At 51.1% G+C, this 27,907-nt stretch overlaps 9 protein-coding genes across 9 annotated transcripts; 6 read left to right on the forward strand and 3 right to left on the reverse strand.

Annotated features, from left to right (window-relative positions):
- Positions 1 to 9: 9 nt before the first annotated feature.
- Positions 10 to 3,406, forward strand: BDR25DRAFT_356942 (uncharacterized protein; the record flags this gene model as incomplete). The annotated part of the gene is made up of 21 exons (XM_033695732.1): positions 10 to 91; positions 130 to 266; positions 311 to 345; positions 391 to 519; positions 555 to 586; positions 615 to 677; positions 767 to 786; positions 831 to 899; positions 933 to 1,057; positions 1,124 to 1,177; positions 1,210 to 1,285; positions 1,316 to 1,378; positions 1,436 to 1,537; positions 2,236 to 2,341; positions 2,383 to 2,474; positions 2,501 to 2,638; positions 2,669 to 2,766; positions 2,868 to 2,977; positions 3,017 to 3,152; positions 3,190 to 3,327; positions 3,373 to 3,406. The coding sequence occupies 21 exons, from the start codon at positions 10 to 12 to the stop codon at positions 3,404 to 3,406; spliced, it is 1,839 nt and encodes a 612-aa protein (XP_033546006.1).
- Positions 3,407 to 3,840: 434 nt separating this feature from the next.
- On the reverse strand, positions 3,841 to 4,977 carry BDR25DRAFT_162059 (uncharacterized protein; the record flags this gene model as incomplete). The annotated part of the gene is made up of 2 exons (XM_033684054.1): positions 3,841 to 4,813; positions 4,877 to 4,977. Coding segments are annotated over 2 exons (1,074 nt in total), but the record flags the coding sequence as incomplete, so codon positions are not given.
- A 350-nt stretch (positions 4,978 to 5,327) lies between these two features.
- Positions 5,328 to 5,984, forward strand: BDR25DRAFT_304663 (ribosomal protein S21e). The gene is made up of 2 exons (XM_033690259.1): positions 5,328 to 5,419; positions 5,536 to 5,984. The coding sequence occupies exons 1-2, from the start codon at positions 5,388 to 5,390 to the stop codon at positions 5,762 to 5,764; spliced, it is 261 nt and encodes an 86-aa protein (XP_033546008.1). The 5' UTR covers positions 5,328 to 5,387; the 3' UTR covers positions 5,765 to 5,984.
- Positions 5,985 to 7,942: 1,958 nt separating this feature from the next.
- Positions 7,943 to 13,068, reverse strand: BDR25DRAFT_343939 (uncharacterized protein; the record flags this gene model as incomplete). Its single annotated transcript, XM_033693883.1, has 2 exons — positions 7,943 to 12,519; positions 12,851 to 13,068. The coding sequence occupies 2 exons, from the start codon at positions 13,066 to 13,068 to the stop codon at positions 8,412 to 8,414; spliced, it is 4,326 nt and encodes a 1,441-aa protein (XP_033546009.1). The 3' UTR covers positions 7,943 to 8,411.
- A 399-nt stretch (positions 13,069 to 13,467) lies between these two features.
- Positions 13,468 to 16,479, forward strand: BDR25DRAFT_229918 (uncharacterized protein; the record flags this gene model as incomplete). Its single annotated transcript, XM_033685323.1, has 3 exons — positions 13,468 to 13,887; positions 13,959 to 15,091; positions 15,147 to 16,479. 3 exons carry the CDS (start codon positions 13,468 to 13,470, stop codon positions 16,477 to 16,479), a joined length of 2,886 nt encoding a protein of 961 aa, XP_033546010.1.
- A 1,337-nt stretch (positions 16,480 to 17,816) lies between these two features.
- Positions 17,817 to 20,495, forward strand: BDR25DRAFT_289399 (S-adenosyl-L-methionine-dependent methyltransferase). Its single transcript, XM_033688450.1, has 10 exons — positions 17,817 to 18,288; positions 18,566 to 18,624; positions 18,686 to 18,753; positions 18,883 to 18,940; positions 19,012 to 19,116; positions 19,182 to 19,219; positions 19,343 to 19,514; positions 19,716 to 19,906; positions 20,076 to 20,227; positions 20,288 to 20,495. Exons 1-10 carry the CDS (start codon positions 18,250 to 18,252, stop codon positions 20,447 to 20,449), a joined length of 1,044 nt encoding a protein of 347 aa, XP_033546011.1. The 5' UTR covers positions 17,817 to 18,249; the 3' UTR covers positions 20,450 to 20,495.
- A 325-nt stretch (positions 20,496 to 20,820) lies between these two features.
- Positions 20,821 to 22,322, reverse strand: BDR25DRAFT_304666 (26S proteasome-like protein regulatory subunit). Its single transcript, XM_033690260.1, has 3 exons — positions 21,856 to 22,322; positions 21,229 to 21,764; positions 20,821 to 21,175 (listed from the first exon to the last, which is right to left on the reverse strand). Exons 1-3 carry the CDS (start codon positions 22,170 to 22,172, stop codon positions 21,021 to 21,023), a joined length of 1,008 nt encoding a protein of 335 aa, XP_033546012.1. The 5' UTR covers positions 22,173 to 22,322; the 3' UTR covers positions 20,821 to 21,020.
- Positions 22,323 to 22,481: 159 nt separating this feature from the next.
- Positions 22,482 to 25,133, forward strand: BDR25DRAFT_304668 (uncharacterized protein). The gene is made up of 4 exons (XM_033690261.1): positions 22,482 to 22,759; positions 22,811 to 23,111; positions 23,165 to 23,706; positions 23,755 to 25,133. Exons 1-4 carry the CDS (start codon positions 22,559 to 22,561, stop codon positions 24,826 to 24,828), a joined length of 2,118 nt encoding a protein of 705 aa, XP_033546013.1. The 5' UTR covers positions 22,482 to 22,558; the 3' UTR covers positions 24,829 to 25,133.
- A 436-nt stretch (positions 25,134 to 25,569) lies between these two features.
- On the forward strand, positions 25,570 to 26,808 carry BDR25DRAFT_372361 (uncharacterized protein). Its single transcript, XM_033697224.1, has 2 exons — positions 25,570 to 26,077; positions 26,142 to 26,808. Exons 1-2 carry the CDS (start codon positions 25,971 to 25,973, stop codon positions 26,596 to 26,598), a joined length of 564 nt encoding a protein of 187 aa, XP_033546014.1. The 5' UTR covers positions 25,570 to 25,970; the 3' UTR covers positions 26,599 to 26,808.
- Positions 26,809 to 27,907: the final 1,099 nt, after the last annotated feature.

Here is a 27,907-nt window from a genome sequence, read left to right on the forward strand (position 1 = left end):
CTCTGCACTATGCCTCTGCCTGGGCACTTTCCTCCACATCTGCATATGCATATGCGTATGCATAGCGCGGCTTGGTTCGCGTTTCCGTTAGGTTCGGGTGGCATTAGATGGATATGAACATGGCAATAGGTATACCCTGGCATGGAATGGCATGGAATGGCGGATCAATTGGCGTTTCCGGACTGGACTGGTACACTGGTATATGGACTCGCGGTATTCTCTGGGTCTGTCTAGATCTGTCTGTCTCTTGGAGTGGACTTCTATTGGTGGCGTTTTTCTCTCAGGAAGGTGTTTCCGTTCCGGCGACTAGCTCTCTACCAAACATGGCGCTTTAACACACACACAGTTCAGAGGGATAGGCTTTTGGTAATCAAATGATCGATTCTCTAGAGAGTTTCGTCTTTCATTCTCATATGGCCAGGCGATTTGTCCACAGACAATAATGCAATCATATTCCCTTCACAATTCACTTCATTTATATACTAGTTTTGTGATCCTCGTTGATTTCGGGTATTGGGGGTGTGACTTTTAGCTTACTGTCTTCATACATGGAGGCATTCACCACTTATAGTGAAGGATATGGGCGGTGTGAATGTTGTTTGCGTTTGCCACAGGCGAATACCTGTTCACCAGCACGCTCCCGCTTAATTTGGCAGCATTGAAGAATGCTCCAGCATGTCGCATCTGCTGAGCGCCAAGCTCTATATATACTACGTAACACTCACAACCTCAATCAAGCCCAACAACCCAAGATCCATTAGCTGAGCCCTCCATAACTACAATGAAGTGGGCATAGAACCACTGTCAGGACCCTCGAAAACGCCATCTAGGTGTCGCCGTACATTCCGCTCGCCCACAACAACGCACTCCAGTTACTAGGCTCCTTACACCCATATAGGGTGACTCACGCAAACCTTAGGAAAAAGTGACAGAACCCAAAGGGCCTCTGCTTATCCCTTGGTTTTGGCCATCTATATCTTGAGCTTTTTGATAATCCTGTCACGGAATTGCGAATTACGCGCGAGTACGATAATACGCCGCGCTTCGCTATAAAATGGTTAGTAATGTTTTTTTGGAGGGCAGTATTCTCACATTAAGAACTGCACCTCAAAACAGTAGCGAGTGTTCTCAACCTAGTACTAAATTACAGCTCATTATATGAGAAGACTCGTTCTATGTGGGATTTCCGCCCTTCTATCCTCGCCTAAGTGCAGCCAAGCAGAATCTGAAACTATTATTACCTGGCACCTATACCGCGACAAAAGGTGCGTCAGATCTCAGCAAGGTACGCTAACTAAGCGCTGACGTATATGAGATGCGAGTTACTAAAGGCGGTAATAACGAGCTATACGTCTATAAGTATATAGACTCAAAGGAAGTCACGTTTAAATCAAGAGCTACAAAACTTGCAACTCTTTCACAACATTCTTGCTAGCTCAATTGTAGAACATATATATTAGAAGATGCCCTATGTTTTCACAAGTTCAAAACAATCTCCTTCTACCAAAAGTACGCATTGCAGATCGCGTATGGGCTTGTTTGCTTCTATCAGCAAAATGCAACGCACATGGATTTAATCCTGCTAAATGCTGCTATAAGTTGGTTTAAGGGGAAATGCTGTACTAGTTAATATTAGTGAGATCAGGCGTACAACGTGTAAATATCTAGTACCTAAAATGTGGCATGTATTTAATCCACTATATAAGACCATAGAAGAACAAACACAGAATGAGAATAAAATGTCTGGGGGAATCTTGTGTTATAACTGACACTTACTATTTTTCACGAAATACAAAACCGGGAATTAAGGGAATTAAGCCAGATGCCATGGCTGCCTCTCTCGTCTATATCATTTCTGCCCCTTTACTAAGCAATGCTTGAGATTGTTGCTTATAATGCCTTCTAATTAGTGTTGTTAATATTTAACCTGCTACTTGCGCGATTACTCTAGTCACATTAACCTCCAGTCCTAAGACTGCTGTACACCTGATGCCGTGTTTACCTAGACCCCTTACTAAATATCCCTAGCTTTTTATTACACTTCGAGATACAACTAAGGCGTCTAGTTTCTTAGATTTCTAAGAACTGCTTTATATACATCGTGCGATGTTTTAATATCTTCACAAGGTACCCGCAAGGGCTTTCTTGTAATATCCTCAGGAGTGGACGCAGGTTAGCGGTATGGAGGTTGTCTATGCTAGAGAGTCGAAGAATATTCTGTTCTAACCACAACAGCCTCTTCAAACCCTTCCCAAGCGCCTAGAGCTGACTTCAGTAATTTCTGGAAATTCTAATTACTACATTGTAAATATTTTTAGATACAATTACTCATACGATTTGGGTGATTTCCCGCACTATTCTCGGATCTGGCGGAGTCGCGAGCCCCTCCTTTCGCGCCTTTGCGAAAGCTGGTTAGTCTAGAGCCTCGTCCTAATGTTCTCCGTGAGCGCATGCTGAGGATCGGAGAAAGCGTGGTGTGTATGCTAAGACGGACTGGCAGCGCAAGTTCCTATGCGCGGTTGTGGTGTTCGGCATTCGTTCGCAGGCTACCAACTTGGCCGACTGGATTGAATTAAGCCATGAACTTCTTGCTGAACATTTTGTCAGTGCCATTTCTACTGGCGATGACATATCCTGTGTCAAGTGTTTCATTAGGTTCCATTTGTAGTTGCGCTTGGAAGAGCTGCTCGGCCTGCTCTGGTCATTCGTTGGAGGAGATCTTCGAATCTGTCATCGATGCAAAGGGAAGAATTTTGATACGGAAAAGTGTTGTTGTTTGCTTATAGGGTAAAGAGGGAGGAATGTGAAGTTCTCCGCTTGACTCAGGCAAATAATAATAATAAGAGGGGAAGTTTGCAGCAAACAAGGATCGCGCGGTCTATCGTTGAGAGGATGGTCTTTACAGAACAATTTGGTTGGATTGTCCGTATCATCGTACAGATATTTATTCCTCATATAGACCAAGGTCGAAACAACTGTGGGCATTATATGCACTCCTGGTTCCACCTCTAGTAAGTGTTCATGATCCGCGGCCGGGGTTTTAACTATCTTCCGGAAAAGCATGTTGGGCCTTTGGCAACAACGATGCAGAAGAGAATGAGGGGATTTCTGCTCTTAGAATACCATGTTGAATCTCATAGCGGGAAAATTATGTTCATAGGGATGTTGCCCAGTTGCAATGGTGTGCAGCTGTGGGGAGTTCCCGATGGAGCCTGGATCTCTTAACTTCAGTATTGAAGATCTTTCTGTTCATAGGGAGATTCTCTCAAGGCGATTTGCCGATGAAAATCTGTTGACAGTGGAAGTCTGGCCGGATGAGGGCTGGAAGTAAAAAATGTCACGTCGAGAATGTGACTGCGGATGGCGGCCGAGCTTCTACATCCCTATTAGGATATTTTTACCATGATCCCCCAGGAAAGCCTATCTGATGTCATAAAGAGCTCTAGAAAACCTGCTGTGTTCCGTTCCAATAGTTTTAGATAGGATGTTCACAAAGGGTCCGAGTGGCCGTATTGTAATGGACGGGTGACTGGCAGACTGTTATTCTTCGTCTGACTCACTTTCAATGAGCTCGGAAGAACTAGCGGATGAATCGGGAGAATCGTCCATTACGTGGTCTGAAAAGTCTGGGTTATTTTGCATTGTAAGCGTAATTCCAGAATTGGAAAGTGATTCGAGGATACGTTTCAGGTCATTTGCGACCCTAGAAGGGGACAGGTTCTCGATGCGAAGATGACGTAACAGGGGAAGGTAATCGCGGTGGTATGTTGCTAGGTGCTCGAGAGCTGGAATACTCTCTCTTAGCCGGTCCCTATATTCGACGATAAGGCAAATCTCCGTGATAGATGCTGGTAGCCTATCGATGATTGTTTCACCAGCCCCGTTGAGAACATTGATGAAAGCTCGTAGTGGTGCCGTTATGTGCGTTAACTTTGCACAGCTTCGAAAGTCACCCAGCATTCCAAAACCAGGGTAAAGCTGCACTGGCCCATAGACATCATTATACAGTCCAATGGTCTCGATGGAATCACGGTGGTGATTTAGCGCTGAAGTAAGGCAGGGATAATGTAGGCGAGCTCGAGGGATACTATCATCGCCATTATGCCATAGGAGCCCTTCTTCGTTGTTCCATAACCACGGGGACTCGTCATGATGGTAGCTAAACTTCTTTAAATGTTGGCAGGCAGTGACCATGGATGCGAGGACCCCGGTATCCATAAAGCAGCTTGAAAGAGTAAGCACTTCAATCGGGCTTGTGCGATTCGGGACAGTCCATTTTATAGGCTTCCAGGTCCCGAGCTCATGGTCCTTCACAAATCCAGTCTCGACTAAGGTGCTTACAGCCAAGATACGGAGGGAAGGTAGTTTAAATAAAGGCAACATAACGCGCATGCCCATGTGCTTAACCCTAATTTGGACGGTATTTAGATGGGTAAATTGATGTACTCGACCAAATGAATTCCCACTGACAGACTGTCTCAGAAGTTCAATCCACTTTGGGGTTTGATACGGGACTTTCCCGTCGTCCACAGTAAGAGTCCGGAGATTAGGCGTCCGCATTAGGATGGCAGCGTATAGAGTCTCTTGGTCGCAGTCATCGGCGTTGCAATCGGTGGCCCAGGCTTTCCACGATGGAATATCGAGGCTCTTAAATCCAGACTTGATCAATTTGCGATCGGATATGGCTGGGAGGTATGGCTTGCGGTTCCGATGCACCCCACGGCCATAGTTCATCGAAAAAGATTTGACGGTCTCTGCAGCCCTCGGGTTACACACTAGTGTGCGCAAGAATAGGTATGGATGTGCAAAAAAGCTATCATATCCGGTGTAAAGCTTTTCTACGATGATGGCATGAAGACGCCGGCTGGTAAGTGACAAGCTGAGCAGGGTTGGTAACTGGAAGTTCTCTTGATTAAGAGCCGGCAAATATCCAAGAATATGCAGAAGAAGCTCGTCAGGAAGGGAATCGAGAGACGCATGGAAAGCGGATTTATCTGTTGTTGGTTTTGCGGAGTCACGTTTCGCATTTGGTGAGCCCACCATTTTCCCATAGGAGATAGGCGGCTTTCGAGAGGGCAGAGAAGGGAAGTTGCTGTGATTTAGGTCCATTAAGAAATGTGCACAGAATATTCGATGAGAGACGAGAGAAATGTGGTCGAGGCTTGTTGGGACTCTGAGGCGAAAGAGGACGACGGAGGCAAGCACCCACGACACTCGTTCCTGGCGCTAGTGCTAATAGGTTCTGGCGTTTCGGCACGGAAAATCTATCGCCGCAAGCGAGCCCACTCCCGAAATTCCCAAGGCGTTCGAAAACCACTGACGAGAACCTCCACGACGCCATTTTCCCGCACACACCACCCGGCTTTACATCAAATCCATCGACAATCATGGAGAACGAACGTGGTGAGCTTGTAGATCTGTAAGGCTTCCTCTCCTCGCATCCAACTTTCCTATATAGACATTTCCTGGCCGCTCCACCACCGCTAATCCCTGGTAACTCTATAAAGGAATCATTTCGCTAACGGTGGTTTCTAGCTACGTCCCCCGCAAGTGCAGTGCGACCGGCCGCATCATCAAAGCGAAAGACCACGCTTCGGTCCAAATCAGCATTGGCAAGGTTGACGAGAACGGACGTTACACCGGCGAGAACCAGACATACGCCCTCTGCGGATTCGTGCGCGCCATGGGCGAGAGCGATGATTCACTCAACCGATTGACGCAGAAGGACGGCTTCCTGAAAGGTGTCTGGAGCGCAAGCCGATAGAGGAGGGACACTGATAGGTTGGGATGGAGTTGGGGTAGGCTTCCGGGACTGGCCCCAAGACCTAGTGGGTCTGGGATGAGAGATGGAAGGTCACAAATGCTGACTAGATGAAGGGATTCCGGATCTGAATTTCTCGACCGAGGGTGTATGGCTTCACGAAGCATCCAGTTCCCGCTTCAACGTGTTCATTGAAGTGGACGGTCTTGGTATCATGCATGAAAGAAATCGTCAACGGGAAATGGATATAGGCATAAATACAACCAAGCTTCATAAATACTGATAGTCCGCATAATGAGCCTTTTTGATTATGTGTTACAGATTCATATCCAGCATTTCGCGTCAAAAGGGAGCATACTCACTAATCTTAATTCTTGATGTTCTCAGCAAGGTACTCAACCTACTGACAACGCACCAACACCTCAACTCACCTAGCTATCCAATCGGAATGTATCGCATCTCAGGGAGGTAGTCAACACTCTTATACAATGAACTTTTGACCCAGATTCGTTCGCTACAAGCGACATTCAATCCTTGCTCCCTTCTCGCGCTTAATCCACCCCACCATTACCAAAAGCCAGAAGTCTGGAAGTTTTAAATCTCACACCACCCGCTCATCGCCGTGGCATATCTCGTGTCATTTTTCCCAACGTTTGTCGTACAGATGATCGCCCTGCTCTCCTGCAACTCGCTCGTTTTGTTACCCTCTGCATCGCTCTATCTAATCTGGCACCAATCTCATCTCCATCCAAGGCACCTTCCTCCAAAGCACCCTTCCTTAACCCAGTAATTCAAACGACGGACCAACGATCGAGCCCCCTACTCGGTCACTCGGGTTCTAGGCGGATCAAGCGGCCCAGGAAATATTCTCCGATTCCAGTCCAGCCTGGCCGAGCACAGCCCCAAATGCAGCTGACCTTACATACCCTTCGTTTCTTAGAGCACAAAATCTTTCGCGCCCAAGTAATCAATCAATCAATTGTTCCAATGAAACTAACGCAGTTTTTACACATCGACCACGTTGCGCATCGACGACGCATACGCAAGGATTCGCTCCTACCACTGACAGCGCCGTATCGATGAGTTCACATAGTGTGTCCCACGCGGACAGCCTTGGAACCGAACAGCACATCCCACGCGAAAGTTCCTGTGGTGCAACATTTGACGAAAAGTAGACTTGGCAGGGTTGAATTACTGGACGGCTTCATGGAGATTGAGGGGACGGCGTTGAAGGGGTTGAGATGAGTTGCGTTGCGTTGTATTGCGTTGCGATGTGAGGTGAGATAATGTCTCGGGAGATAGATCGTGGTAATTCGGAGTTAAATAAAACCCTTCCAAACTTCCATCCAATTGCGTCAGGTTACCATCCACACCTCCTAACCTGCATGTTGAAACCCTCCACCGCGCTCTCCAACAAACTGGAAAATACTAATCTCTGACCTCATGCACGCTGAAATGCAATAACAGTCAAGGAAAACGGCCCCACTGAATCCCCATCCTTCACCTTCACTCCCCTCCACCCCACTTCTCCAATCTCACCGATGATGCAACCGCGCACCGACACGTTTGCTCCCCTCCTCCATCCACGCATCATTCGTCTCAAACACCCCCAAATTCACCGATCAGAAAACAAACCCCAATAACCGGGGCTCCAAAGGCGTGCATCTCCGGCCCGCACGTACAAATGCAGCCTCAGGTTGCACGGCCCAACCCCCTGCCCCTTCTGGACATAGACACAGGGGTCAAAGGCTATCTTGACACGGCAGCTAGCAGGTAAGGTAGGGTATGAATAAGGTCCGATAGGAGAGGTTCTAGATTGTGATTCGTGTGGATACACCACAGGTTCGCAGTAGGAAGGAAAGTAAGTGGAGGAGGACGCACTTGTGTATCAGTGACAGCTAAGAGTAGAAGCCGAGAGCGAAAGAGATGGACACGTGGATTGCGCGGATCATGAAGAACCGTGGAAAGCTTTTTGGAATAGATGGGTGTGGCGCGCTGTGATGCGGTATTTGCTTGCGGCGGATAGGGCAATGCGTGTGTGAAGAAGCTTCGTTGTTCCAAGGTCAAGTTTACTGTGATATTTGCTAGGGATTGCACGAATTGGCATTAGGAAATATTCATTATGAATTATACTTTATAGATACGTGGTGGATTCATCCTGAGCTATACCATAGCCACCTGAAAAAACTCGTTCTTCCTCAAACAATCCGCCCTTCCAAGTCCGCCGCAATCTTCCTAACCTCCGTGAAATGAAAAAAAAAAATTTTTAAAAAAAAGAAAATAATGACTCCCAAGTGGTCGTCCCGGTACCACTCATTCCAGTCCAGCCTCAAGCCTGCCGGGGAAATGCGGCACGTTTTCCACCTTTCTTTTTATGGGTGGCAGGCACGCATGCGGTCAAGTCTTGGCACAGGCGTCATGGAAGGATCGCGGGAGCGAGACGAGAAAGCGGTGTGATGTATGCACAGCAGACAGGATGCCACCCGCAACCACAACACTACACCAATTCCGGATCCACGAGGATTTGAGGTTATTGCCTCATTGCTGCTGCAGTTATGGAAGTGGAAAGTTGAAGGCCGGTAACGGAGGAGAAGTGCGTCAGGGTTCAGCCCCGGTGATAGCAGGGATGAAATAGCCATTGACAATGAGATTAGTATTTTGGCATTCTGCCGGTGGTCGCGTTGTGTGGAGGGAATGGAGGATGCGAGGCAATCTGATCCTGAGGCACGACAACGCGCACTCTTCTCCCCTCATCCCTTCTACTAGCTCCTGCTCCTCCCGAGGTTAAGGTGCCTATGCCTCCTGGCTGCTCGCGAAGTTGTGTTGCGAGACCTGCTGGTTCACCGAGTGCACCTCGGACGGCAGACACGGCCTTGCTTTCGTTGACTTTCCAATCGTCGCCTTTTCGGACGACCCTCGCCCGGTCTTTTTCCGCCTTTATGCGCAGTATTTCCTTGATTTTCTCTTCTCGTCGCCGGCCGCGTACGCAGTCGCAAAGACATCCTTCGGTTGCACAGGCTCCGTCAGATAGAACAGGATCTGAGAACCACGTAGAAAGGCAGTTCATGTGGCCGCCGTGGCCACACAGCGGACACCAGGTCCATAACGTTGCTTTAGGGGGAGCGGGTTTCTCTGGAATACTCGGTGACGGGTCGTCATAATTACCGTGCTTTTCGAAACCTAAGTGCGAGATGAGTGATGAGCGCTTTCTCCTATGCTCTTTGTCCTTTAGGCTGGAACGAAATTTGGCCTTGGCCCTTTTCTTTGCAGAGACAGGCTCAAAGGCTGGATAACGACCCCAGCAGATGGAGCATGGTGCTTGGGCTCGTTTACAAGTCTCGCAACGCATCTTGTCCTTCGGATTATTGATTGGAGATTTGCAACTCAAACATAAGAGACCTAATTGTGTATCTTTGAGCGCTTGTTCGTAGACAGCAGGATAGGTAGGATAGGTGAGTCGGCGCAACGAGGCAGCCGAGTTGAAGAGTGAAAGACTGTGCAGTTGAGCATGGTAGGTATGAAGAATCGCTTCTGCCTGGTAGGGGTTGATTCCTGTAGCAATTAGCTGGGTGAGTTGGGTTGAAAGGACAGTCTGAGCCTGTGTCGGCGTCAGACCCAGTGCAATGAATGTATCCGAGAAGCTTGAGAGGACTTCTGCAATATCAATGTCAGACGTGTCAGACGGAGAATGCGTCTGTGGCAGGAGAGGTGCGAGAAGAAGCAGCAAAAGAGAAGCGGTCTGCGCATCTGACAGCATATTCGTGTGGAAGGCTAGAATGCTCTTAAGCAGGCCGATCACGGCGAACGCTGATCCCTCCTCTGCATCCTCATGCATAGCCTGAAAATCTGACAATAGCAGTGGGTCTTCGGCTGTTGAATCAAGTGCCGGAGAGGCACTCTCCGAGACATGTATCAGGTTGGTGGGTGGTTTCTGGCTTGGGGATTTTAGGTCCTCGTAAACTTCAGGGACGATCGTGCCACTAGCCTCCATGTCCAAACTGTAATCCACCATCGACACAGACACCTCGCTTCGGCTGCTCGTATACGCCTCGGATTCGGAACTATCGTGGCGAAGAAGTTGATTGTTCCTGCGCAGCTTCTCGATATCCTGGACCGCTTTCTCTCTGCTGTCGTGATCCACGGTATGGCCCGCGCCATTACGGGCCGAACCTTGCTGAATACCCTGATCCTTCCGCACAGGGCGAGGGTCATCCTTGCCAATGGGAATTGTCGTGGGCGATATTTGGACACTTTGACCAAGGTTCTCAATCCCTGGTGCGTGTTGGTTCAAGATACTGCCTGGTGCTATCGGCCGCGGATTTCCAAAACTCGAGTCTGCAAGAGGATGTGTCCATTTCTCTGGTATTGACTCCATACCGCCTTGAGAGTGTGATTTGCCACTCGCGAAAGAGCTTGGCATCGACGTTCCCTGCTGCGAATCAGTTGACGCAGAGAACATCGCAAAGCTCTCGTCCGAGTCATGACGGTCCAGTCGTGGAATTTTGATGTCAATCCCCTGTGTGTTTGTGGGTTCTAGGCTGAACGGTGCCCGGGGAGGAGCCCGCCAACTGCCGATCATAGCCCGACGCTCGTCGAGGCTATCAGAGGATTGGTACCAGTGCGGTCCACTAAAGCTGGGGTAACTTGCTTTTGGTGGTACGAGGGACTGATGAGTGTGTTCGGAAAACCGGGACGGACCCTCCTCCGAGGCATGGTGCCGACTAGAGTGCGGTCCGGCAACTGCTGGGGGTAGTTGAATCACTTCCTCGTCACCATCGGGGTCAGGGAGTTGGCTAAGCTGCTGCTGTGTGTCAGCTGCCGAGACAGAAGAAGTCGTCAGAGGTCGGGCGAGTGGGGTAGCTAAATTTGAAGTGCTCTCATTTGCGGTCGTAGCAGCATGTTGATTGTTCGTGCCGGAGTTTTCTTGCGGCTTGTCAATAGCGCCTAAGATGGCACGGACCGCAGGGTTTGTTGGCAATAGAGACTGTTGGATGTCATGTGGCACTCGCTGTTCGGAGAATGATTTTAGTCTAACGTCGGACGAGGCTGGGGTTGCGGTCTTTCTGTGTTCTATCCGACGTCTTTTGTGCAATTCTGCGCGTCTCCTTGTCGCAACTGCTATAGACATGCCAACTATCCTCCAAGTCTCAGCCAATCTGTAGAATGCGGCTCTTTGGGCATACTCGGCGTTTTGGTTAAAAACATGGTGTTGGTCGAGGAAAGCCTCGAGCGTTGGGGGATCTGGAAGAGCAATTGCCTTGTACTTTTGAGCCAAATAGGCAAAAACCTGGACACTCATCACACCCGGTAGTGTTCCCCGAAAAGAAACTTGATTCGGCTTGAAAGACTCATTATGTATGGCCATCGAATCAGTCAGATAAACGACTTTTGGGGCCACGTCCGAGGGCGGAGTGCTGCCAAATGATTTGGCCGATCTGTTGCTTGCAGTGCGACCATGGTGCCTCTTGAGTGAGGAGCTAAGAAAGCTGTCGTCTAGACTGTCATCTGCAGAGCTTCGTAGACTACTTTTCTCTGGACTGCTCCGCTTGTCTCCCCGCGAATCGCTAATATAGGTGTCATCCGTCGTGGTCGTCGAGTACTCAAGGCCCGAGCGCCGACGCCGTGGTCTCTTCTGGACAAATCCGCCAACCTCGCCACTTGGCGATACTGCAAATGCCTGCAAGTTACGACGATCCACGACCTTAGGAGCAAGATGGACGTCATTTTGTTGGAAGACGCCCTCTCGCCCAACGGTCCAGAGGATATCACGCGAGTGCCAGAGCATATCAGAAGGCGTGCTGTGAAACTTGTTGATTTCCCGGAACGGTAAGTATGGGCGCCGGAAATCCCAGACATGAATTACCGGGTGATCGCGGTCGTAAGATGTGGCCAATTGGGTACACTGATAGACGCCCTTCTCGTAATGCTCGTCCGACCAGTATGGCGGTCTCCACCTAGCCTTGTACACCGGATACGGCGTAGTTAGTACATAGGCGGCCTTTTGTCGTCTATCATTCACTGAAAAGTCCCAGACTTTCACCGTCCGGTCGACGCTGGCGCTGAGGAGGTGCTTTCCGTCTGGATGCCAGTCAATCGAGGTGCATATTCGCTGATCGTGGGCCGTGATTTTCTGCTTGGGGCCTTTGTTGATACGGAAATCCCAGCGCTGTATGGTCCCATTATCAGTGCCAAATGCAAACTCTACAGCATCAGTGGGACACCATTGGACGTCTCGGATGCCACAATTGATGCCTGGGTACTGGTCTCTACTAGGACAGGTCATAATGTCCTTCCTCATGTCTCGTAAGTCCCACAGACGGACAGTGGCATCTTGGCTTGCTGAAAGCAGCAAGTAGCCCTGGTGAGGATTGAAGGCAATCTTGTGGACCTGGCGAGTGTGCTCATGCAGCCGGGCCAATTCAACGCCGGCACGGTTGAGGTCGTACAAAATGACTTTACCATTAGCAGCGGCGGTGGCAATATGCGTGCTGAATTGTCCATGCGACCATTTAACATCATGGATACCGAGACCGTCACGCTGCCTGGCATGCGAACCACCAGTAGTATTATGTTCTGCATAGTTAATTACAGCGGAACGAAGATTGGTGTCCTCGACAATCTTGGCATCTTGTACGCGGACAGTTTTCAGGATTTCCTTTCCTGCAAGAATTGCGTGGGTCCTGTCACGGTTGATGTCGAGGGCTGAAATATCGAGACCCGTCTTATGGCTTGCATCTTGTGACGAACCAGCGCGAATACTAGACGATGCATAACAACTCAGCGAGGGTTACGACGGCGGTAGATGACAGGGTGGAAGGAGACGGGGCCAAAAGCAGGCTAGATGGTGGATGCCCGAAACAGCAAAACAGGAGGACAGCATCAGAGTGGTGGACCGGTGGATTTCGGCCACGCGCTGCGGCCAAAAATACCGCTGGCCGAGGGGGACACAGCAAGCATCAAGCATGGCGGCAAGGCGTCGTGCAGACAAACGCAGCAGGAGCATGAAAATGAGATAGCCGGGCGAGGGAAGAACCACATAGGACAAGCAATAATACTGGAGCACACACGCAAGAAACGCGGTTTACTTACCCGGGGAGTCTTGGCACCAGCGGATTTGGACGCCCCCCGTCGGGGCGATTTGTCTGCGCGCTGGGAGGCCGCGAGCCATACGCCGTCGTCAGAGGCTGGGTGACGAAGCGCGAGAAGTAGGAGGTCGCCTTGTCTTTGGAGGGTGGCAGAGGGGGGGGGGGCGGAATGGGCGAGGGTGCGGCCACGGAAGAGATGCGTCGCGGAGGCAAGTCAGCCATCATGGACGGGCGGCATGCGGGCTCATGGTTGACGTGTAGACTGAAAGCGTCTAAGGCATGAGCGGACGTGTGCTGTTAGAGATGTTGCGGTGAGCAGCGCTGAGAGGGTGGTGAAACCGGCGACGACGACGCGGGTGACCCTTAGTCGGTACTGGCCTCGAGTCTGCGTGACGGGCCTGCAGAGAGTGCATCTGGAAGAAGCCCTTGTAATGTATGCCAAGCCCAGAACACACAAAGTGGCGCTCGCCAGAACGCCACGCAACTCAAGCGTCTGCGTGCCCTGGACCTTCATCACTATGCCACCGCACCTCTTCCCGCCATAACACCCGCTTCCTCCTCCATCTCCCTCCTCTCCGTCCGCAGTGGCCGGCTCCTTACACGCGCCGCCTCTCTTGTAACATGACCGACTCGCTGTCCCTCGACCTCCCGCTAGAGCTCTCTGCGGCAGAGGCTAGGTGGGTGCGAAATCGCACACTGCAGTCAATTCTCGCCATTCTGCAATATGCCTATCCAATCTTTCTGCTCTTCTTCTTTCTGACTGCCTTCACTCTCCGAAGCATCCTAGCATCTAATACTAATACTAATAACATCCGGAAAACTACCCAGCGAGGGCCAGGAGGCAAACCACTACCCATCACTGACCCGACTCGCAACTTCGTCAAGAAGCAGGTCAACGACGATGTCACGCCCTCCCAGAAGCGGCTGTTCGAGTGGTTGTCTCTGGCTGCGGCCCTCACCTTTGTTGGCAACTCGACCAACGTCATAATCCACGCCCTCACGGCGCGGAAGGAGCACTGGTGGTGCGGGCAAGCAGTCGCGGTACGTCCTACCACATGCGGCAGCCAATGCATCAACTCGGGCAGGAACTGACATGTCCCTTCCCTTTCTAGATCTACCTCGTCGGTTCCTTCTTCGTCTACTGTCTCTTCCTCATTTCTCTGCTGGACTCGAAGCCCGCCCCGACTGTGGCTCACCTGGCGACCTGGAGCGTTGCTCTAGTCCTTGAAATTGTGCTCCTGGCCTGTTCCTTTGCCATCTATACGCATCCGCATAATGAGCCGGCAGTCAACCCGCCTCGTCAACGTACTCGCCTGCGCATGACCACGTGGGAATCTACCGAGGTAGCCATCGACCTACTGCGCATTGTTTTATTGCTGGCTCTCATCGGATCGTACCTTACTTTTGTCACCTGGCAGCACAAAAAGCAAGCCGGGGAGGCGGGAAGCTCAAGCGAGACGGTTTCGTTGCTCGGCGGAGACCGGGACAGCCAGGCGGAAAATGGTCACGCGAACGGCGGATATGGTACCACCGCCCCCGTGGGTGGCAAGCACCAGCACACTGAAGGAGCTCCTCCCGCGTGGAGTCGGCCGGTTAGTGCACCATCCCGCAGCTGGTGGGAGTACATCAAGGGCTACCACGTCTTCTTCCCGTATTTGTGGCCGTCAAAGGACCGCCGTCTGCAGCTCATGGTCGTAATCTGCTTTGTGATCGTAATCGCCCAGCGAATCGTCAATCTTATGGTTCCAGACCAAATTGGTGCCATTGTCGATAATCTTGCGGGCGACAAGGGTCAAACGGGATCCCCATGGGTCGCGATCCTCATTTTCATCTGCTTTCGATTTATCCAAGGAAACAATGGTCTGCTTGGGGCGATCCGATCTACACTCTGGATCCCTGTTAGCCAATACTCTTATCGCGAACTTTCTGTTGCGGCATTTGAGCACGTGCACAGCCTCAGTCTCGATTTCCACCTTGGCAAAAAGACGGGCGAAGTCCTTTCGGCGCTTGGTAAAGGCAGCTCTATTAATACGTTTTTGGAGCAGGTGACCTTCCAAGTCGTTCCTATGTTGATCGATCTTGCCGTCGCGATCGGCTATTTTCTCGTCAAATTTGACGCTTATTATGCCCTCGTGATCTCAATTGTCACCTTTTGGTACATCTATCTTACTATCCGCATGGCCCAGTGGAGAGCTGAAATACGCCGTGAGATGGTCAATGCGGATAGGGAAGAAGATGCAGTCAAGTCAGTAATCGGAAAATTATGATATCCCGCACGGTACCTCGCTAACGTTGCATAGAAACGACTCCATGGTCTCCTACGAAACGGTCAAGTATTTCAATGCCGAGGCTTACGAATTCAATCGCTACCGCGATGCGGTGACTAAGTTCCAAAAGGCTGAGTACCAGGTTTTGTTCTCATTGAATCTGATGAACATTTCCCAAAATACGGTCTTTATGCTCGGTCTCCTAGTAACCTGCTTCATCGCAGCATATCAGGTGACGACGGGCCAGCTCTACGTTGGCAAATTTGTTACACTCATAATGTACATGGGCCAATTGCAGAGCCCCCTCAATTTCTTTGGTACTTTCTACCGCATGATTCAGTCGGCTATGATCAATTCGGAGCGGATGCTGGAGCTTTTCAGGGAACAGCCTACGGTGGTTGATAGCGAGGACGCAGTAAAATTACCATCATGCGAAGGAGACTTGCGATTCAACGACGTCCACTTTTCCTACGACAATCGCAAACCAGCTTTACAGGGGCTAGATTTCCATTGTCCCCTAGGTACTACGACAGCATTTGTCGGCGAGTCAGGCGGTGGCAAGTCCACTGTTTTCCGGCTCCTGTACCGATTCTACAACACTATGTCAGGAAGTATCCAGGTCGACGGGCATGATGTTGAAGAGCTCACGATCGATTCAGTGCGGAGACACATCGGTGTTGTCCCACAAGATACGGTTCTGTTCAACGAATCGCTTATGTACAACCTCAAGTATGCTAATCCAGAAGCTACCGATGAGCAAGTATATGGAGCCTGCCGAGCGGCTAGCATCCATGACAAGATCATGACTTTCCCTGACAAGTACGAGACGAAAGTTGGCGAACGTGGACTGCGCCTTTCTGGAGGTGAGAAGCAGCGTGTGGCAATTGCCCGCACGATCCTTAAGGATCCACGCATCATCATGCTTGACGAAGCAACCGCCGCGCTGGACACGGAAACAGAGCAGCATATTCAAGAGGCGTTCCAAACTCTGGCTACAGGACGCACGATGCTTATTATTGCCCATCGACTCAGCACTATTACTCACGCTGATCAGATCCTGGTTCTCCACAAAGGCAAGGTAGCAGAGCGAGGCACACATGAGGAACTGCTTGATCGAAACGGTCATTATGCGGCCATGTGGAAGAAGCAAATCCGAGCCCAGAGGGCTGCCGAACAGGCCAAAGTTCTCAAAGACAAGGCCGACCGGCTACGTAGGGAGTCTAAGGATGGAACAATTGGGATGGACGATGGAAGCAGTAGCCACTCTAACTCCTCCTCGGACGACGAAAAGACGAAGGTATTCAGAAGTGGGCCTTCATCGGAGGATGGGAAGAACGGGGCAAGTAGTACGGGCGGCAAGTCATAATTGACGGATATGATGGGTAGCACGCTCTAGCATACAGAACATTGGGTGGGGATGGGAAGCATGTTTCACGACGAGGCAAGGAAAAAGCAGTACGTGGTGCATGACCGACCGTGTGGAGCATCAGTACGCAAAATTTCTACCTTTCTTGTTTCTGGGTTCTAAAAGCCTGTTTGGTTTCGAGTTTCCTCTATTCTGTCCGACGAGAGTTCATGGCTCGCGCGGCTCACGGCTTGGAGGCATTTTCCGGCATACCCTAATGGCGCAGGAGGCAGTGTGATATTTCCGTGGGTTTTTTCGAACCATTACTCTCCTTCTCATTTCGAATGGCGTCGGCGCGGTTTGTTTTACGATGGTGTTTGCTAGAGCCGCGGCTGGTTTTTGAAAGAATTATCTGTTTGTGGGCGGCCATCGTCATGTACTGACGCCCTTTCAACGGGGGCGATGACCAACAGGCGAAAACTGTTCGGCATCCTGGGGTTTGGCTTGAGTTCGTATAGACGCATGTTGATTCGATGGCGGGTGCCGGTCCAGGATGCAAAAGTGAAGCCAGAGTTGCAGCGGTCGAATCCGTGTCTCTGGCAAATGAGGCGTTTCGTGCCGACAATGAGTGGGTGCAGCTGACGGAGGTGGCGCTGAAGGAGCACCATGCACTTCCGCAAGAACAGAGGTCCGTAAGGGCGTATCCAACAGGATCGTGAGACGTGGACTCAATTTTCCGGGCTTCTTCATGTGAATGCTCGTGCTCGCATCTGGCCGCTCCACAGGGCTGTCTCACTCACGATGGTGAACGGCTGCTTGGGATCGTGTTCCGCACAGTATTGTCGATAATGGATGGAATTGCGTGCGTTTGGTTCATCGCTACCGGCTCCCTGGAAGGGGGATCTCTGTGGCCGCGCACCCAACGTTGGGGGTCATGATCTGTTGGAACCGCTGCTTCGGGACCGTAGGGCGTAATTAGACATCGAATCTCCAGGCACCTCTCTAATCTGCCTCATCTTGACATACAACTGCTTCTCTGCCCGGCATGTGTTAGAGATGGCAGCGCAGCGACGTTTGATGGGGGATAAGGTCGCCGAATCGTCCCATCGGCGATATATGAACCCCTCCATGCGGCAGACCCGCCCCGCCAGGGAGCCCTGAATGTCCGTGCTGCGAGCGTTGGCGTCGAGGGTCCCTCGCCGGTCTCGATGGCTGGCCCTCACAAATCCAATCCACGAACCGGGCCCTGGCATGAGCGAGCGAGCCGACTCTCTTACACGCGGGCTGGGCTGCACGAACCCTTTTCTTTCTCTCCAGTTCTTACGTTGCACACCGATGTTCTGTTCCTTTGACATTCGCTTTTCATCCCAACTCAGCTCAGCTAGTTTTTATTTCAGGAAGCCCGCCTGGGACGGCATCGCTTTCGCACTTCTGTGTTAGAAACTCCGAACAAGCCAGCCAGGCCAACTCTGACCTGACCGGTCGAGAAGACGATCCCTCCGCCTGAGGATACGCCACTCGCAGGACGGACGACTCCGCGATTTCCCTTGCTTCTGGAGAACTCGGCTCGCGTTTCCCTGTGGTTCAGTATATTAGCGTCCGCTGCACGAAGCTTTGGATTCGACGAGGACTTTTCGGGACGAAGCTGGACCCTGCACTGGCCTGGGAGGGCGAGCGACATAAGACTCCTCGTGATACAGAGAGTGGCCTATAGGCATACTTTGTGCGAGCTGTCCTGCAGGAAGGAAGGTTTTGAGCATTAGGGTTTGAAACATCGGCCAAGTGGACAGGATGCCAAAGATGTTACCGGAGGAAGCGAATATCGCCATTGTATGTTCTATTCCAGTCGACTATTCTCTATGTCTCTTGCCGTGTCACAATCCCTCGGTTGAAATTGCGCAATCAATCCCGTTGTGTTCGACATTTATTCTCCCGCCCTTCTCCAAGTTTCATCCCTGTTCCATCCAACATTCGCCTGATCCCCACCCCACAAAATCCTCTCGCTTCCGCTCAGCAATGCCCCTCTCTGGCGATTCTCCAATACATGGAATATAAAGTCGCTAATTGAGGAGCTTTAATATGAATGGGGTCCTGACACTACGATTAGGATGCAGCGTACGATAAATATCACGACGAGGACGATGACGATCGAATGACATATACCTCGTAAGTTCGAGTTACTCTTACAACTCACATTGTTGTGGAGGAGGTTACTGACGGAGAATAGCGGACAGTCGTTGGCGTCAAATGTTACCAGATATCGTTATGAGAATGGGAGGAGGTATCATGCTTTCAGTGAGTTCTTCAGAGCGCTCTTTGACATTGGAAGGTAGCCGTAGATTAGGAGCTGGCGGTTTGCAAGGGATACCAGGGCTTGAAGGGAGAAGAGGAATGGGAAATTAGATTAGTGCTAACAGATGATAGGAGATGGAAGCTATTATGGCCCGAATGACGAGAAATCTATGACCCAGGAGACGATTGTGTGAGTTCTCACCAATTCCAAATGATGCTCAATCTACTTCAGTTTGGGTATGACTGACTAGAGAATGCTAGACATCATCTCTGGCTTTTAACACTAAACGACAAACTCTTTCTTGCGCCAATTGAAAACCCGCAGATGATCTTAGATGTGGGGACCGGGACTGGATTATGGGCAATGTGAGTATCGTAGATATTAGTACGAGAGGGGGAGAAAGAATCTGGTGCTGATAGTAGGGGGATAGTGATATGGCAGACTACTTCCCCAGCGCTGAAATCATAGGTATGTCACTCCCCCTTCCGCCTTCCTCTGCTCCTGACTCCTCCCGTCGACTCATCATTTCGTCCCAACCGAATCCCAACCCAACCTGCAATCAAGCATTGACATCTTCATTCATTGCCACAGCAACGGACCTGTCCCCGACACAAGACACAACAGCGCCTCCCAACATCCGCTTCGAAATCGACGACGCGAGTTCAGAATGGACCTATCCGGAATCGAGTTTCGATTTCGTGCATGCTAGGGGCTTGACGGGGTGTATTAAAGATTGGCCGTATCTATATCAGCAGTGTTATAAGTAGGTATTTTTGTAATTTTTTTTTAACTTGTTGAGCACAGAAGGGTGGAGGTGGTAGGGAAGTCCCCTAGTGGTTTGGACTTGCCATACTCCCTCAAGTCTCCAAATCTTCTAAGCTAATGGTCTCACCTAACCCCCCAGCCCTTCATATCCCTCTTTCCTCCTCAGTTTCCCACTCCCCAACTAAACCCCTTCTCACAGACATCTCAAGCCAGGCGGCTATTTCGAGCACCTCGAATTCAGCGTGCAAACCAACGCAGACCCGAACTCTGACAACCACGCCGATAAAATGTACACGGCCTTCTCGAACTCGATCCTTAACCTCGGGGAAGAGAAGACTGGGATGACGTTTCGCACAATTGAGAGCATGAGGGGGTTCATGGAGCAGGCTGGTATGTGTGATTTTATTTTGGTAAATTGTTCTTACGGCATTTGTGTTTTAAGGGGGGTGTGGTGGAGCGTCTAAGATGAGAAGACGCCGCACAGCACCAGCCTCAGTTTGCACCTCTAAGCCTAGCTTTGTCTTAGTACCTACGAAAGCTAACGTATTCGGTGGCACAGGCTTTGTTGACATCGTCGAGAAGAAATTCGTCTGGCCTATTGGCCCCTGGCCTTCAGACCCGCATCTCAAAGACATGGGAAGATGGGGTGAGCGCAATTGGGCGGATGGCCTGGAAGGTTGGGTTCTTGCGTTGTATACGCGTGTGTTAGGCGTACGTTGCCCCCTCTCCTCTCTATTCCCCCTTCTCCCCTCCCTCTAACACGATGATTAGTGGACATACACCGAAGTCCAGCAATTCGTTTCAGAATTCAAGGCTGTGATTAAAGACCGGAAAAACCATTACTACCACGAAGTACGATGCGTGTATGGAAGAAAGCCGTTTCTAGGAGAGTTCCCGACTGCTTCGGCTGCTCCTGTTTCGGCGGGGGGTTGATGGAGCTACGGGGGAGTGTTGATCGGGGTTTAATGAAGGGCTGATGAGGGGAATGGGGATGGCAGGGAGAGGGATGGGGGATTGAGGGAATTAGAGGGGGGTAAGAAAGGGGGTGGTTAGCTGCTGCGCGCGTTTCGGGTTTGTTCAGCAACGGGTGGCTTTCGTGTGATTATCTCTCGAGCTGTTGTTCTCTATTTCAGTTTCGTTAAGGATGGGTTGGGTAGAGTGGGCGGTATTTTGATGTTTAGTTTCCGGGCGGTTGAGACCCTGGGGAGGAAGGGAGATACCCATAGTCATAACGAAGCTTGTAACTATCGAATATCTCGAGTATGTCAGGTCTGTAGATGTACTGCCTAGGATTCATGGTGATTATTTTATTCATGAATATGATGCTTGCTAGCTAGCTAGGGTACGTTGTCACCGTCCTTGATGCTTGAGGACTGGACGCCCGTGCGCCTGGTGAACACCGTTCCTACATCGGCTAGCTGATGTGGTCGTGCTCTACGGCACCGAGATGTTGACGCGGGAATACTGCCCAAGAGGCCGTTCTTCCATACCCCAAGTTGACTCCTCATAGCTCATCATCCATATCCACATCTCCGCCTCCGTTCGCCACGCCATTCGACCTCGGATTCGACTTAGGTACGGATGCCTCCTTGTCGATCATTTGGCGGGACACTGAAACGATGTTGTCTTCGATGAGATGCTGGCCTACGTCTTCGAGGTCTGTTACGCCCATTAGCAATCGTCCAGGTGCACAGTCGTCGGACAGCACTTACGCTTCTTTGGATCCACCTTGCCCACATATCTCGTCTTCAGCTGCTCCTTCGTCAGCTCCGTCTCCTCCTTCACCCTCTTCTCATAGCCCTCAGCCAGCGACACCAACTTCTGCAACCGCTCGGTATTCCTCTCCCCTTCAGTCCGGAAGTCGTCCATCAGCAGCGCCTCAGTCCAAACATGCTTGTGCAGATTCATCAACATATTCTCCTCTAGCCCCGTCTTCCTGTAATTGATGCCGATGGAATAGTAATGTCTGTTCAGGCCGTGGATGAGGGCCTGGATGGAGGGCTTGTTGAGGTGGCCGACGTTGGACGTGGTTTGGCGGGGCTCGTGGCCCATCATGAGGGTTTGCGGGTTTATGAGGCGGAAGGCGTCGATGACGACCTTGCCTTTGACGGATTGGATGGGGTCGACGACGACGGCGACGGCGCGCGGAGTGAGCTGTTCGAAGGATTGCTGCGTGTTGATGTCGACCGAGGAGAGCCAGCAGCCGAAACCGGGATGCGAGTGGTACCAGCCTACGACCGTCTCTTGCCTATATGCATGTGAGCTGGGCCGCATTGTAGGCAAGGCCGCCACCTCTCGCGAGAGCACCGTCGCGGTGGAAAGCAATGGCGGATACGTACCGCCCTGTTTGTCTTAGCATATCCATCATCTTCGTCTGGAACACGGGGTCCACGGCCTCGACCGAGACTCCCGTTCCAGACTGGGGCATGGCGAAGACATCCACGACGCGGACTGTGTAGTCGTCCACGAACTCGCCGAGCATGAGGCCCATGACCTCCATGGGCACACCGGCACGGCCGTGCCGCAGCATCTTGAGGAGAGCGAGGGAGGAGATGTAAACGGTTTCCGAGTTGTCGATCAGGTTAGTGTCCTGCGCCGGTCCGCCCATGCCGCCCATGTTCTGGGCAGCGGCGAGCATCCTGTTTATCCGGTCCATGGCTGGCAGTAGGGTGTGGGACAGACGGGCTGGTCAGGACTAGAGGAAGACAAAGCGGAGCGCAGGGAGGATATTGTGGGGGTGGAGTGTGAAGGGCGGAGAGGGTGAGGGGCGGAGAAGGCGAGGGGCGGAGAAGGAGGGTTGGCGGTGGTGATGGAGCTCTGGTGTTGACGGAGCTTGCGCACTTCGGATGCCTGTCGGAAAAACTCGATTCGCCGACGCCGCGCGGCTGATCCTCGGCTAGCAGGGGGTGCTTCCCTTCCCCAGTGTGCGAGCGCGCGGAGCTCTTTCTTTCATTGTTCGACCGAGCTCCCCCAATCCTCGAGCGTCCGAATCACCCCTCTCCCTTGTCCCTATCCTACTCTAACTCCTCGAGCTTCTGCACCATGGCGAACGCCACAGATTCTTCCACCAGCGACCCCCTCATCAATGGCGCTGGTGCGTCCCCTAAGAAAGTCGCATACTTTTATGATTCCGATGTGGGTAACTATGCCTATGTCGCTGGCCACCCAATGAAGCCGCACCGCATACGCATGGCCCATAGTCTGATCATGAATTATGGTCTCTACACCAAGATGGAGATTTACGCATGTTCATCCCGCTGCATATAGCTGATACTCAGGCTGACCTGTCTTCAGCGCGCAAAGCCTGCCTCCAAATACGAAATGACGCAGTTTCACACGGACGAGTACATTGACTTCCTCAACAAGGTCACGCCTGACAACATGGACAACTTCGCCAAGGAGCAGAGCAAGTACAACGTCGGTGACGACTGCCCTGTCTTCGACGGTCTGTTCGAGTTCTGTGGCATTAGCGCTGGCGGCACCATGGAAGGTGCGGCCCGGCTGAACCGCGGCAAGTGCGATGTCGCGGTGAACTGGGCTGGTGGTCTGCATCACGCCAAGAAGAGCGAGGCCAGTGGGTTCTGCTACGTGAACGGTGCGCTTAATTCGATCCACTCCTGTTCAACCAGCAGCTGACGGCTCCGGTAGACATCGTTCTTGGAATCATCGAGCTTCTAAGATACAAGCAAAGAGTGCTCTACATCGACATCGATGTTCATCACGGCGACGGCGTCGAGGAGGCCTTCTACACAACCGATCGCGTCATGACGGCGTCCTTCCACAAGTACGGAGAGTACTTCCCTGGCACTGGAGAGCTGCGCGATATTGGCGTGGGAACCGGCAAGAACTACGCCGTCAACTTCCCCTTGCGGGACGGCATCACCGATGAGACCTACAAAAGCATTTTCCAACCCGTGATCCAGGCTGTCATGGATTTCTACGTCCCTGAAGCTATTGTGCTACAGTGTGGTGGTGACAGTTTGTCTGGTGACAGGTTGGGTTGCTTCAATCTGAGCATGAACGGACATGCAAATTGTGTGAGATTCGTAAAAACTTTCGGCGTGCCGGTTATTGTGCTTGGCGGCGGTGGATACACGATGCGAAATGTTGCGCGTACATGGGCATTTGAGACTGGAACGCTTGTGAACACGCCAATGTCGAAGCAGCTACCCTTTAACGACTACTATGAGGCGGGTCTCCCTTTCTTTCGCGGCCGGTTTCTTGCTGACTTTTTCCAGTACTTTGCTCCTGATTACGAACTCGATGTCCGTCCGTCTAATATGGAGAATGCAAACTCCTCCGACTACCTGACAAAGATTAGAAACACAGTAATTGACAATATTAGGCGGACTGGCAAACCCTCTGTAGAAGCTCTTTCGGAGGTCCCTAGGAACTCGCTTGGAGCTATATCTCGAGGGCTAGAATCCGACGACGAGGACGAAATGGATGATCTGGACGCCGATGAACATCCGGATCAGCGTGTGACCCAGCGGCAGAGGGACCAGCAGATCGAACACGATGCTGAATTCTACGAAGCCAGTGATGACGAAGATTACAAGGACAGCCTTGGCGTGCGGCGCCAACCCGGCGCAATTCGAAGACGGAACATCATGGATTACCAGAACCCGAATGCTGTGCCCGATGACAATGGCGCAGAGACTCCAGACGGCCTGCGCGCTCTGAATGGCGAGAGTGGGAGAACTACACACCAACCTTCTCCCGCACCAGGCCGCCGATCTATTTCCCGTGCATCGTCATCACGACCCGCGGCTACAAACGGCAATGGTTTGACCGGCTCTCACAGCAACGGCACATCATCTCGGACAAGGACACCAGCCGTGCAGGCAGACGATGACGGCGATATTACCATGGAGGAGCCCGGCGATGCTTCTCCAGGTGACGAGGCTGAAAGTTCTACTAGACTTGAAGCAGCTAACGCTACGGCTGCGGGCCCGCCTGAAGCCACATCCCAGACTGTCCGTGCGGCGTCGTCACAGTCGAGGTCACCTGCTGGTGTGGTTACGCCTCCGGAATCCCCGCCTGCGGCTTCGACTGCTGCTGCGAGTGGTGTTGGTGCTGGTTCTGGCGCTAGTGCTAGTGCTGGTACTTGTGCTGATGCTAGTACTAGTGCCGATGCTGATGCTGATGCTGGTGCTGGTGCTGGTGATGATGTTGAGATGGACGAGGGTGATATTGAAGAGGACGTGAAGACTGAAGAGAAGGCTGAAGCCGAGAAAGGCGATGCGTTGGAGCAGAGAGAGGATGAAGATGAAACAGTTGCGGCAAGGACCGAAGCCGCAAAGGAGGAGTGAGTGGGCCGGGAGGGTGCTGTGAATAGTGATCATGGCATTGAAAATTTTGTTTCTGGGCAGTGTATGTGGAGTTTTGGATCGCATGGGGTGGGATGGGATGGCTTTCTCTATGTGTCTCTCGCAGGTTCTGCAAGGTGTTTGGGAATACCTGGCACGGTGCTTTCTTGTGATTTTTGTTATATTGGTCAAATTTGCTCCAAGATAGCTTCTCTGAAAGTCATCTAGGTAGGATTCGACGAGTGATGCTATGGCTACATCCGGCAGGTGGCGTTAGAAGGGTTCAAGACCCTGAAGCCTGATGATTGGCTGGCCTCAACATCCCTCAATACTCCTCAACTATCCTTCAACATCATTCTATCCGATCAACTATTGCTCGAAGATCCGTCTAATACCAACTCACTGGGCTCCCTTAATATGTAGAGCTATGGAAACACTTCGACATCACAATCCTTGTAACCTACGACCTCGACTCAGAGGCCTGTGTACTCATCAAGGCCAATACAAACAGGTAGTAAAGAACTACCTCCTCTTTGCCTGCTGCTTCGTCTAATTTCCATTCCGCTCTGCAAGGCAGCCTAAGTGCATGGCACCTACAATCTCTTGCCGTTGTTGAAACGGTATCCAATGGACGCGGATAGCTTCCTTTGTGGTGGCGTAGAATATGCGGCTGGTATGGCTGTGCAGGGCCAAGCCATGAGACCAATTCGTCCTACCACAATAGTCACGTCATATAAACCTACACCTCATCATCATTAATCACTTCGGAGCTGTATCGAAACCTGGAAATTGAATGATGCAAAATGCCGATTACATTTGGTTCAGTCGGCGACATCATCTCTGTTTGTCTCCTTGTCAAAGACCTCGTCGACACACTCGACAAGGCTCGCGGCTCCGAAGCCGAGTATCGGTAACTGACTAGGGAAATATGGATTCTAGATCGTGTCTTTTTGGAGATCGAACTCCTAGCACGGACGCATGAGGATGGAGCTACCCCCGAACTGGATGCGCTGTGCCAGACCGCACGACAGGCCGTGGATCGGTGCAAAGACTTGGTCAGCGCATTTCTGAAATAGATTAAGAGGTATCAATGCAGTTTCGGAGAGGTTGATGACAAAAAGACAAACTTTTTCAAAGTGACGGCAATGAAGGTGCGATGGCGTATTGGCGAGCGAGATGCTGTGGAAAAGTTTAGAGTTGAGATTGCAGGGACTAGCTCAGGTCTTCAGATGTTGCTGGCTACAGCTTCTGTGTAAGAATGCCTTCCCCTAATAATCGTTAGCACTACAATAGAATAACGCTGAATATGCCCATAGAAAACTGATGAGTGTCAACGAGAAAAATGGCAAAGATCACATCACCAGCATCCAACAGCAAAGCCAATCAAGCCTTACCCAACAGGACGCAGTCTTGCTATTGATTCACAATCAAATTGAGGACACGAATCGACTTCTTACGACTGGGAACTCGGTCACAAGCAAGATTGCCGATGCCCTTCGCCTGAACTGGCTTCGAGAGCTTGGCGCCGAACTGAAAGGGTTTTTGCGGCGCATCATTTCAATGAACATTGCTACATACCATGCCGTCTTGAGCATTCAATCCGCCCTCCCTGGTCGTCTCAAACGTGTTCTTATCGAGGAACCTTTTATTCTCGAGGACGCTACCGGCCGCGTAGCGCCCGTACCCCTTCAATTTGCCACATCATGGGACGCCTTCAACGCCGTCCTTGAAATCCGGTTCAAAAACCTCGAAGGCTTCAGGAAGATTAAATAAAAGCAATATAGCTTGCAGGACAAGGCAACGAGAAGAGACATCGAACAATCCAGACCATGGCAAAGGGCCTTCCTCCCGGGACAGCACGTCGAGATGAGCTTTGTATTCGACAGCAAAGGATCTGACGATGCGGCGTGTGGTAAAAATGTTACATGCCCTGGCTGTAACACCTCATCTCCAAAGCCCACTGACGCTGATATCAATTGCGAAAACTCCAGAATGTAGTTTCGGCGATCACAGTCATCCAAGACACTGAGCTTCCGCTGCAGAATCCTGTGCCAGCGCCCTGGAAAACGAAAGTGGAATTTGGAAAGACGGGATTTGCGGGGATTGGCTTTGCGGGCATGATTCTTGAACCTGCAAGACCGGGGAAAAAGAGAGCTGCACCGGGGAAAGTAGATGGGGAAGATGACTTGAGGGAGTTTAACAGAGTCCGGATGATCGCGAGAAGAAAACGAATTAAAGTCAGGCCTTCTGGGAAAGCGGGACATCGAGTAAATGACTTTATGACGTTCTCGACTGCCCCTCAGAGTTGGAACACACCCGAAAGACCCTCACAGCCCCTGGATTGCGTTGGTAATACCCCAGTGGAGCTGACGGTAAATGCCAAGACTAGTTTCGAGGACCTTGCCGAGACTGTAAAGATTGAACTTGAGAATGCTCGCCGAGCAGGATTGATATCGAGAGTACCAACTAACGATCTGGGTTTTGTCTCGGATCTCTGTGGGTTTTCCAGGAAAAATAATTCCGGGAAGGTGAACGCTCCTTTAAATGACGAGATCATGACGAGATCTCAGGAAAGCCAAATGCTCCTTCAAATGATGAGGCATCAGGGAATTCAAACGATGCCTTCAATGATGGGATCTCACAGAGGTCGAACGCTCCAAGCCCGGCACCGAACCGCATTCCACCAGATCTCTATGATTCATCTAGCTCGGAAGTGATTCTTTTCGAGGTTCTGAATCCTCACAAAATTGACATACGCAGGTGCCACCAAATCGTGGCGTCAAGAAGTATATGTGGGTTGAAAGCAACCCTATGGCCGGCAGCTCTAATTTTCAAGCTTTTATTCAAAAACATCGATTTTATAGAGGTATTGTGCTATGCACTGGATAGCCCAATTGATTGCACAGATATACCATTCCAGGAATACCCCTGCGGCACGGAGTTCCTGGTCCCAGGAAAATCCCAACAGTTTTATGGTTCCTCCTTTGGCCGGTGGATCTTTGACTGGACATGCGAGATGTAGATTTTCGAAAAGGGTTCTATTGCCTATATCAACATTGCCCACGATTTATGGATGAATCTA

The sequence above is a fragment of the Lindgomyces ingoldianus genome, assembly GCF_010093535.1.
Source record: "Lindgomyces ingoldianus strain ATCC 200398 unplaced genomic scaffold BDR25scaffold_22, whole genome shotgun sequence".
NCBI classification, from domain to species: domain Eukaryota; kingdom Fungi; phylum Ascomycota; class Dothideomycetes; order Pleosporales; family Lindgomycetaceae; genus Lindgomyces; species Lindgomyces ingoldianus.